We start from the raw sequence: 12122 nt of genomic DNA, 5'->3' as shown, positions 1-12122 counted from the left end.
TTCTCATGTCATGTACATGAGAATAAAACTTTTAAGGAACTTCCTAGATTTTGTATCTTTTTCAAGTCTCCAGTTCTTTAACCAAATCACCAAAGCTTAAAATTAATGACTGTCTTCAGCTAATGAGAATTTTGCTTCTTTCAGATGTCTCCTCATTTTTGCAAGTGTTATCTTTTCTAACTGATCTGTAGAAGGCCAGTCTATTTCCTAGGTTTTCTAAAGCAGGAAATCTTATCCCAAAGAGAAAACTGAGAGCTCACACAGCATTATACATTGTTCCAATAATGAAACGAACTCTGAGCTAACTGGTGTTGTAGCATCAACTAGTGCCAACTTGATTGATGACAATACTACTGTAAATGAAATTGTCACAAGCAATCATTGCCAAAGACATCGTAATTCTTCCACACCACATGAACTACTATGCCCATAAATGAAGAAAAAAGACAAAGTGAAAGTGTAGAACAACTGAAGTAACTAGATAGACTACTGGTCAGTGAAGTGAAATTTTCCATACCTGAGGATGTCACTCCCATCTGAGGAATAAGCTGTTCCTCCCTGCAGTTCTCACGCCCAGGAACTAGTCTTTGATACCTTGCAGGATGAGGGTTGCCATCCACATCAACCAAAAATGGGGGAGGCATAAGGTGTGGAGCCTGCTGTGTCTGTTCATCCAGGACAAAGTTGTTGGCATCACGGATAAGGGGCCGATAATCACTATGAAAGAACATCTGATCTGCTATCTGTAAACAAAGTCATTTTGTAATTTTTTTAAAAAACCTATTACAAAAGCATACAGAAGAGAACTGCCAAAAGTATTTTTAACAGTGGTACTCATGGTCCCTTTTGCAAAAAACAGGGCTATAAGCTGATGTGTTTATTTCAGTTTAAAGGGGAAAATTTAATTGATTCCATTATTATTTTGTTTCAATGTACTCTTTTCTAAATAACACTGCAAAGAGAATAATCCACGTGTTTGAGGGTGGGAAGCATTTAAAGAATAGGGGAATGGGGTAATATTTAACTACTAGAAGACATCTGACCAAATACAGCATTAATGTATTAGTTTATAAATTTTCTTCTACAGTCTGAATATATGAATAAATTTTCTGATAATAAAAAATTGTGTCACAGACTTATGAGATATGGTGCAGGCAAAAGACTAGGAAAATATTTATTACATCGGGGCATTGCCAAATATTTTAACATCATCAAAATATATATATCCTTACTATAATGGTAGATATCAGAAAAAGTTTCAGTTGATAAAATAAAGCCAAAATAAAAACTGAATTTTTCACTAAGTTTTCTTTTTTATTTCTGTCCACCTGCTCCTAATTTATTATAGATGACTTTCCACAGACCCTCAAAACTGAAGAATATTTTTGCCCAAATAAATATAAAAAGATGTATGTTCCATCCCTCACTGGCACAGGTATCTCAGTACTGTGCAGTAAGAAAGATATTGAAGCACAAGCAGAAAAGAAAAAGTGAATAGAAGAGAAGCTGATGCACACACTACACATCCCCGGACCACCTAGTGGCAAACAAACCCTGCGGCAGCTCATGTGTTCAGTTGAACTGAATGAACAAGTGAAAATCAAATCATAAAATCATCATTCACACAAATTAAGATTTCTAGTGGAGTATGAAAATAATAAAATGATTGACTCAATGCATAGAGATCTCAAAAAATCTTGTCTTTGGAGCATGGAGAGACAAACGCCCAAGTTGTCATAGAACATCCTCTGATTTCTGGAGAGCATGCTCTATCATGACCAATCCATAACACGGTTTCCAGTAATTTGTTATGTAGAAATCAGTAAGGCAGAGATTATAGCAACTACTCAGAGGTCTGGTCTCTCAATGACAAATATCTCCCACCCTGGAAGCAAGAAGGCCAGGAAACAAAGATGACAACACACATTTGTCAATTACATCATCAGAAAGTGCATCCAGATTACATGAATTAAAAAAGAAGAATTGGGAAAAAACTCATAGGAGTCATGGGCTCTAGACCTTAAAAAAACTCAGAAAAATAACAACAGGAAGAAATTTGAAAGATACAAAGAAAGATGCAATGGAAAAGAATTCACTTCAGAGGTTCAAAAGACTACTTTTACAAAATACACATGGACAAGGTGATATCCCACTGCAGTAAAAAAGCTGACTGGATGAAATGTTGCTGCTGGATTCTTTGTCAACAGAGGCTGAATGAGAAAGATAAAAGCTTTCATGTGTCTGACTTACAGAATCAAGGCCTGATTAACACCTTTGTTTTTTTCATCTCACAATAGCTCAATGTGATAGAGACAGAGGTCGCCTGGGAGAACTTACAATGTCTGCAGAAATCATAATAGAATGTGAATTACTTACACCTAGTATAAGTCTTCCTACTAAGTACTTCCCACACTGAGAAAAAAATGAGTTTCCAATGGCAAGGTCATACAACCTGTGAGTTTTATTATGTTGTGTCTTGGCTGTACAGTGTAGTCTGCATTCCAGGTTCTGCGAGCAAAGGGAAGACCCTTTGTGATCTTTGTACAAGATCACAAGAAACTTTGTTGCAATTACACTTCTGTGTACTCTATATAGCAATCAAGTATAATAGGGAGACTAAATAACTATTTTCTACTCCATAAGATAATGTGGCATTTGTTGGAGAACACGGGCTCAGGACAACTCTGAGGTAGAATATCCCTACTGGAATCCAGGAAAATGTCTTATCCTGAGAAAAATCAGAAGAATTAGACATTCCATCAGAAAACCAGCCAGAAGTATTAACAATGAGACTTATTTGTTTATATACTATTAGAGATCAAATTCATGACAATAAGATGATATCACATCACCACTTGCATATGAGTCTTCTATTCATATGACTTCACAAACCTAGCTTGGGAATGAGCACAAAAGCTTTCCACAAGGTCTGAGCTCTATGGATAGATTCTCCTCCAATCACATATTCAGAATGCTCAGTTTCTCCAAATGGGCACAGTTACACAAAGAGGTTTTCCCCAGTACTGCACCAGTCCACCATACATAAACTGCCAACTTGCAGCTAAGTACTGTGGTTTGGGCAGTCTGCAGGAACAAATGCCTTAGAAAGCTCAGAGATCAGGTTCCCCCGGGAAGTGGTCATGGCACCAAGACTGCCAGAGTTCAAAAAGCATTTGGACAATGTGCCCAGGCACATGATGTGCTTTGTGCAGAGCTAGGAGCTGGTCTTGATCCAAGTGGGTCCCTTCCAGCCCAGAATATTCTGTGATTTAAAATCAACAGAATGTACCTTACACTTCAGAACTGCTAGTCACTCCTGGACAAGTTTCCACCTAATCAAGAACTTCTGAAGTGCATATGGCCTGTTGACAGTGAACTCAGCTCAGCTCTGGTGATGACACACTCAGATTGGCTCAAGCAACCCCAGACAAGCAGCACATGTACTTTTTTTATTTTCCCCCACAAAAGAATTACTTCACAAAAATACGTATCATAAACCCACAAAAAACCCCATGAACTCCAAACAAAAAACCAACACCCCACCTTCACTGTGGCCGAGATCACACTACAGGGGAAAAGAAAGCCTAGGCATTGGTTCCAGTCAACTAGGAAATGTAGATGCTATCTGAACATAACATGAAAATACAAAGAGCTTGTTCTCTCAGTAGAATTAACACCATCTCAGCTATAATCACTGTCAATTCCAAAATGCAGGAAACAGGACAGGTTACCACGCTTCTTTCTTCTGTAAAATTCATTTCCCTAGAGAGATGGGAAACACTTTAAGGCCAAAAACCACATATCCTTCCAGATGATAGTCTGACAAGATGTCTGAAACCCTCCCCAGTATCTAAGGGGAGAAAGGCAGAAAAAAACCCTGCCATCTCCAGCACCTACCTACCTGTAGTAACATTTTCCCATAAATCAGGTCAGGCAAAAACAGAGGGGATGAAACCACCCATGGAAGATACCAGACACTTCCAAGCTGAGTTTTCTGTGAGTGGAAGACTGAGATTACAGTGGTAACAAATAAGTCCTTATTTGCTCCCATTTCTTCTATGATGAATGCCAAGAGTAACATTGGCACAGCAACAGCTGTACAGGATTATTTTAAATAATTTAATAAGTGAAAATTTTAAAACAATCTTTTCTCAGGGGCTGCAGCAAAAACCCCAAGAGAGCCAAGAGTTTGTAGAATTCAAGCAGGAAAAAGCAACTGTATTCACTCTACAAACAGATTTAATCCCTCACAGGTAAATTCTCAAATAGCAGTATAAAGGAAAATTCTGATCTACCACAGCAAAGACCAAAAGACTCAGAGTTTCAATTTAATTTCCAGAATTTCAAAGTAGCAGAGAACTACATACTTCCAAAACAACTGGACAGAAAAAGAAACCTGAAACAATTCATGGAGATGGTAAGAAAAATGCTCCTATTACAACAGGCTTTAAAGTTTAGAACAGTCAGAATCCTGAAACACAAAGAAAATTATCTGATAATCCTGATTTTCCTTGCTTGTGATGTCTCTACTTATTTGTTTTACTTGGAAAAGAAGGGGAAATGCACAAATAGTAATAACTGAGGGATAGCAACAGCAGCTTAGTAGTGAGGACTCTCAATTAATAATGGTTGAGAAACAATGAGAAAAAATAAATCCCCAAATGCAAATCCTTCTGTAAGACTATAGAAAGAAATCCAGTAGCTTATAAGATAGAGATTAAAATTCCTTTTGCTCTCCCTCCTTCAGGTCCCTCCGCACTGTCGTTTGCCAAAATGCTTTCAAAACCAGCCCGAGCTCAAAGATCCAAAGCAGGAGGCAAGATCCAAAAAACAGCACTTCACCAACAGCTTTCAAGTGTCAGCTGCCACAAGCAGAGATGAAAATGGAGCAGATAGATCTACATAATTCTCAGGAAAAGGGAGAAGAAGCACACCTCATTTCTTTCCTGGGTGGTAAAAGAACTAAGATCTTGTGGACATTCCAAACCTGTAGGGTTCCCAGAGCATGTTCCTCCACGAAAGAAAAAAAAAACAACACCACATATCTTTACAGTGATGAGGGTCTGTGGCAGGACACCCACACTCAGAATACACAAAGACTATGACATTAGAATAAAGATATAATATTTAAATCACACTAATGGTGGAATATTGCTGTGTAAGCAGAAAGGCATCCATGATGGTACTTCATTAACATACATAAAACAGCATCACTAAAACATAGCACATTTTTTGTAAATAATTCTCTCACAGGCTATGCAATATTTAAATACAGATAGGAGGAATTAGTTTTATTATACACCCATTTTTGGGGGCTTAGTTAGGAAGCAGAAAAAATATTTCAAGTTGAATGTGTAACTGTGATCAGTTCCACTGATCACAGTTTCCCATTATCCATGTGGATCCATTAGTAGATATTTGTAACTTTGCCACTTAAGAGAGTAGACAGTGATTGGTTAATTTTGAATTCTGTTTTTAAATTATTATTATTATTATTATTTTGAACTTCTCATGTAAGCAGTAGTTTAACAGAATGCAGAATGTTTCTATAATTTAGAAAAATGACAGCGAAAAATCTCATTGCCAACAACAGGCATCCAAAACATCCCATATTAATGGCTCAAAATCATGTCAAGACATGCCCTCTTGAAATGAAGCTCTGAAGAAGTTTGCACAAATGCATTCAACACACACAAACATTTTTATTTACATCTTGCACTGTACCTTGTCATATTTGCTACTGGAACCAAAGCCAAAAATCAGAAGGTGCCCGTGAGAATCAGTACATGCAAAATGCTGTCCATCAGGAGAGCACTTGCAGTCGAAAACTGCACCATGTCCTTGTCCTTCAATCTGAAATACATCAACAAACAAAATAATTAACAGAAATTAATAATTTTGAATTACAGTTCTCAAAACTGTGATGCTGACATAGGAATTTATTATAAAATCTGTATGACGGTATACTGCTAGATGGAAGTTACTTTAAAACAAAGCTTGCTTTTTAAGCTATTCACTTTTCAGTGAATTTTGTAATAATGCTCATGGAAAGATTCCAAATTGATAGCAGTAGAATCTGACAGACTTTATCCACAAAGCAGGCACAGTATAGGAAGTGAAAATAAAAGCTTCCCCTTGAAGGTCCTGCTAATGAGCCTAACCAGAGAGCTGGGCCCAGTTCAGGGCTTAGTCACTACACCCTTTCCATCCTCTGCCTTCTTGCTAAGCTACCCCAGTAGCAGTGGCTGCTGCGGGGTGTTCCACAACACCTGCCCCCTGGAAAACGCACTGACATGGACAACCCACATTACACAGCTTAGCAACTACCTGTTGCTGTAATTCCTACTCCTAATTTATTGGAGTGGGGAACGAGTAAATTTGCGTAACAACTCCACCTTTTATAGGAGAACTGCAAAGATTTTAAAAAAGGAATTTTTACCTGATACTCATTTTCTGTTTTCCAGTTCCATTAAGCCAGAACAAATGGGTTTTTGTTTTTCCCTGCAACCTGTCAATCAAGCAGAGGTGACCAATCACCACTCTGAATTTTCATGTCTTCAGCACCTCTTCAGAAAGCCCCTTTCTATTCTCCCCAGCAAAGCACTTTTGCATTTTCTTTAAAGAGACACCAAACAAAATTCTTTCCCTAACTGTGGCACGCCTATATATTGCCAGGAAAGGGGGGAAAAAACAAAACAAAACAAAAAACAGTGATATTCAGCCTTCAGACAGTAACACTGTGCACTTCTGCAGCACCTTCCAGAGGCCATCAGCATTATTTTAAAAAGTTAACAAAGCCTCAAAAATCCTTTGAGATATGTACTGTTTTCACTCTCTTACAGGCTGAGACAAAGGCAGGAATTCTAAATCTTTTCCCCACAGTCTTACAACACATCCACACCCCTGCACATCCCCCAGTGAGAGAGGCTGCTACATCTATTGCTTTCAGGTCTTTCTCACTACAGGCAATTTCCCTAAAAGTCAAATGAGTTTCTGGACTAGTGAAAGAGGAACATAAACCAATGCAAGTCTTATGTTCTATTTTGCCCATTATTCCAGAAGAAATGAACAGAAGTATCTCACAGAAAGAGATGGAAAATAAAAACTGAACTTCAAGCAAGTGACACTAACATCACAACAGTCAGGAATGCAGAATTATTTAGTCTAAGCGAGATCCAACTACCACAGCAAAGTTACAACTTTGTGCTGCTTTTTGCATATAGAAAGCTCACTGTATTAAAGGGAGACAGTTTGGGAAAGCAGGTGGAAAGCAGACAGAATTTTGCCACAATAATAAGCTTTGCAGAAACACGGTTAAAAATGGAAAAGAAATATTTTATACATAGAGATTTCTGTTCCCTCACCCTTCCTCCAACAAAGGAAACATCAGTATCAAGCTTCCTAATGTTCAAGTCCTTCAAAAACAGAATTTCACAGTTCAGCCTAAGTTTTGAATACCTTTTGCTTTACCAGGAAAACAGTATGTGTTGTGGGAAGAACTATTTGCTAACCATGGTGAGGGGAAAAATGATAAACAGAAGGGAAAAAAAACAGCTACTAAGATGATGGGTTTTTTAATCCTTTCCCTCAAGAAATGGTTTGCATGGACCATTTTCAAGAAACCCCTGGAAATTAGAGTGTTAATCAGAAAACATTCCCTTCTTATGTAAAGGAAAAGAATAGTGTTCTACTATCTGGGGATAAATACAGTGCAAATAGTTTTAATCTAAACGTGCCCAGAATTTGGTTTTAAAAAGTGCTTCCAGAAAGGGCAACTCTAAGACCTTTCAGTACAAATCTTCAAGTCTGAAGTACAAATACTTGGAAATAAAGATTCTTATAAGAACAAAAACTACCACTGAGGATAACCTTCCAAGATACAATTACTACTCTAAATTAAAGTCAACCAGAGCGATCAGAGAACCAAATTCTACCCAGTAGTATTTTCTTTTCAATAAAACTATTTCAGGATTCATAACTGACAACTTACAATAGAATTTTTTTTCCATAATAAAGCTAACACAGAGGAGCTAGTCATTTGATACAGAAACTAAACATTAAGTTGCAAAAAGGGAAGCTGTAGCAAATCAGTGAAACTGTTACTTCAGCAGGCTAGATAAAGAATTTCAGCAAGAAGGAAGCAGCCTTCCCCTCTCCATACCTTTTAAATCCAAGCTGCAAGAACTACATAAAGACTGTATTCCAAGAAGATTTAGAGTGCTTATTCTGTCTGGAACCTTCCCCTGCTGCATATAAGGATAGCAGCTGTGAAGGGAAGAGACTGCTCAGGAGTACAGAAAAAGCACTGGCTAATTAAGAGCTGTCACAGAATCACAGAATTATTTGGGATGGAAAAGACTCTTAAGATCACTTAGTTCCAACCCCCTGCCATGGGCAGGGATACCTTCTAGACCAGGTTGCTCAGAGCTCCATCCAGCCTGGGCTTGCACACTTCCAGGGATGGGGAGCCCCCAGTTTCTCTAACATGCTGTTCTCCAGTGCTTCAACAAAGGCACAACAAAAGGCTGTGAAAAGTGAACAAGACACTCCAGGTAGCAAAGCAAGTAGCAAGGATTTTTCAACTTAACAGGGAAGAACCAGTGATGCTATACAATGAGGACTAAGTAAAGATTATTTTTAGTTTTAGCTCCAAGAATTAAGAGTCCAATTTGCCCATATTTTCACTAGCAAGGAAACAGGTGGATATTGGTATATCCCAAAGAGAGGACTGATGATGAAATAAGAAAATGAAAAAGGGAGGACTTTTCCTCGCAGTTTTGAGGAAAGCTTATTGTTTGCCCCAAACCAAAGAGAATAGAGCTGTCAAGCTTGTACACAAAATAATGTCTTAAATGCATAAAAAATTATTTGTTATATGAAAACAGAATAATAACACTAACATAGCGAGCTCAGTAATAAGCCTTTTTGACCTTTTATCAATAGATAGTATGAAACAGCTAAATCCTACTTTTCAAGAAGGAGTATAAGATATGGAAGTAAAAAAATCAAATAAGATGAAAAATTAATAGAGTAGAGAGTACCAGAGAAATTTAGCAGACTTCCTTCAGAAAAATAACTAATTTTTTCATGTCAAGAAAATATAACTCATTCAACCTAGCTAGATTTCAAAGGCATAATATGGTATTTAAACTTGATTCAAATGATTGTGATTAATAGGAGAAATGCAGAGTAGGCAAACTTTCTCAAGAAAGGTTAACAGTTACTGATTTCAGAAAGACATACGGTGCTAAAAGGATGTTATCACTACGGTTTCTCAAGTCAGGCCTTTCTGTGGTTGACTAAAGAAAAAGTAAGAGCCCTTTGATGAAATGAACATTAGGGAATCATCCACTGAGAACAAATTTGGGACAGGATAAATGATATTAATTGAAGCAATTAAAAGCCAACAGGACAAAATGCAACAGAGCATAAACCTAACAAGATTATTAGAAATAACTTACTAGCACATTTACTGCCAGAAAAAAAAAAAATGAAACTCAGTCTACATAAAATAACACTACACATTTCTATAAAATCTTCCAACACTAGTCACCAGCACAGTTTTAAAAAAAAGTTTAAAAAAACAAATAAAAATCAGTGAACTAAAACCTACACTAGCCCGAGGAAGAATCCATCCTTCATGTTAAGGAACTGAGGCAATTAGTTGGAAATATAGTGAAAAATACCACTGTGCATTCTTATGCAGCAGCAAAAAGAAAAGTGCAATTCTAAACCAGACCAGAAGTGCATCCAGAAAAGAAAGTGCATATGTGCTAGACAAATAGACAACACTAAGAACAAAATCTTCCAAAGCAGTACACATTTTTTGCTTCCCATGTTCAAGATGAATACATTCCAAGAGGAACAGCTACAGAGCCACTCATCATAACAAAATCTAAGAGCTCAGCTTCTTTATATGAACACTAAGGAGAGAGGACTATTTTGTATGACTGTACTAAAAGACCTTTAGCAGGAAGAGAACTACTATACTAAAAGACCTTGAAGAGGATGAGAATTTCTCTAATTACATGCATAGGAACAAATGAATATAAGTTACAAGCAACATGCAAACTTGAAAACTGAAAATCAGATTCTAACAAAGACAATGGTATGCTAGAACAAATTTCTGAAACTAGCAAAAAAAGCAGCACTAATTATTATTAAAATCTCTTTTATAAGTGATGAAACTACATCATAACTGTTCAGGTCAAACCAGCCTCCAAGTATCTGGAAGTTCCTTTGTAGGTTTGTGCTCTCCTTTGCTTTAAGGAAAAATCTTCAATCACAACATGCTTCCATAAGCCAAAAAATATCTACAAACTTTCTGCGAAGTTAAAGGAGGTTGCTACTCATTTGGAGGAGTGGAAAGCAGACTTACTTTTTAAACCAGTTTATAAAAATTTTTAAAAACCAGCAGATCTGCTACACTGCTCCCAGAGCAGTAACAAGAGATGAAATGGTAGGAAGACAAGAAATAATTAAATTCAGACTAACAGATTTACTAAAAATGTTTCTATCCTCCTACCAGCCAAGTTATTTATTCAGGAATGCTGCATATGTCTTAAAAATAAATCTATCAGTTAAAATGTCTGATAGGTCACCCACCCTGTGGATGCCTGAAGTTATATAAAGGCTATATATATATGAATTATTTACAGCTTTTTTTGTTATTGTTAAAGATTTTTCTTACTATAAAGAAAAATCTTTAAGTCCTGAAAACTTAGTACTGGCTTCTTCTATTTGAACTACTAGAGCATTATGCTGGTTTTGTTCTCCAGAATCTGTTTCTCAGGATGTGCTCTTATGTGCTATTCAAAGGTGGAACCTCTCAAAAATTTCCAACAATTACAGGACTACAGACAAACTGATTCAAAATAATGCATCCATAACCGTACTTAGGTCATTCTATATTTCACTTAACTACAAAATCTGACCTAAAAATACAATTCCACATAATTCCACTGAAAGTGGAAGCCTTTATGAAGGCCACAACATAAGAACTATTGTTTTCACATCTCTAGTTCCCACTGGAAGTTACAATACATGGTTCATATACGCAAGAGACATACCTTTCATGCTTTAGTCAAAAAAAAAAAACCGCCTTGTGTGGCAGAAAATCCACACACTGAGCATTCTGCTGAGGTGTTCTAAATGGAACCTGATCTTTCACACTGTTCTTTTGACAAGGACTTCCAAACTTTTGGTATGTCATTTAGCCTAAAACTAATCAAGTTGCTAACAAAGACCTAGGTAGGCCTGATAGGTTTAAAGAAAACGAAACCATGTTGTAAGTGACATGATAATGCTATTATGGCTTTAGAGTTTGCCAGTTCGCATTGAAAGTAGAAGCAGAATTAGAAAATATGAAACCACATCACACAGATCAGTGGAAGATCAGACTTCAGAAGATGGGGCAGGAAAAACATTAAGGTACACAGACATAAGTAGCCATAGCATAAGAACTGCCTGCAATGAAGTGTCCACTTAAAGCTAAAAATAAAGGACAGTCAACAACCAGCTCTCTGAAGGAGCAAGAGCACACAGAAAAATCCAATTGCAACTCAGTGGTCTCTGCTTGATTGACAACTTGCAGGAAGAAACCCTTTTAACCTGAATCAGTTAATGCCATAACACTGACAGTAAATTCTAAACAAAACAAGGATTAAGCTGCACTAAAACATTAAAACAGTCATTAACAGGGAATGTGTGTGTCCAAATTCACAAAAAACTAGACATCATTGCCATTATGAAATACATTCCTACTACAACCTCCATGGGGTTTCTAATATTTTTGACTGATTTATATAAACATAAAATGTGCAAAGAGGGCAGAGAGACTGGGCAAGTAGACAACCAACACATCACTGCATCCAGACAATCTGGTTCTTCAACTGTACTGCAGACCCTCCATTAACAGGATCAAAATTACACACTCCACAAATTCCATTGTAGAAACCAGGAAAATTCTTGCAGCTTGCTTCACCTTGACCTTTTTATGGTCAAGTTCTGCACATGGTGACTTCTGTCACTGCTTATGCTAATAACTCCAAATAAATATAAAACATATCCAAAGCTCTCAAAAGCTAAGAAAGTGTTTCTATTAAAATTTTTCAAAATATACA

The 12122-nt window shown here is 37.0% G+C and overlaps 1 protein-coding gene across 1 annotated transcript in view; it reads right to left on the bottom strand.

The window, feature by feature from the left end:
* The window catches only part of PHIP (pleckstrin homology domain interacting protein), a 106349-nt gene that overhangs the window by 46403 nt on the left and 47824 nt on the right, over positions 1-12122 (bottom strand). The window contains exons 16-17 of the mRNA XM_053973009.1: positions 5725-5853; positions 518-743 (exon numbers count right to left, since the gene is read on the bottom strand). Of these exons, the coding sequence (XP_053828984.1) occupies positions 518-743; positions 5725-5853 (355 nt within the window). The remainder of the gene's footprint in view (positions 1-517; positions 744-5724; positions 5854-12122) is intronic.

Source organism: Vidua macroura, chromosome 3 (assembly GCF_024509145.1).
Source record: "Vidua macroura isolate BioBank_ID:100142 chromosome 3, ASM2450914v1, whole genome shotgun sequence".
NCBI classification, from domain to species: domain Eukaryota; kingdom Metazoa; phylum Chordata; class Aves; order Passeriformes; family Viduidae; genus Vidua; species Vidua macroura.
This window is presented reverse-complemented; position numbering and strand designations above follow the sequence as displayed.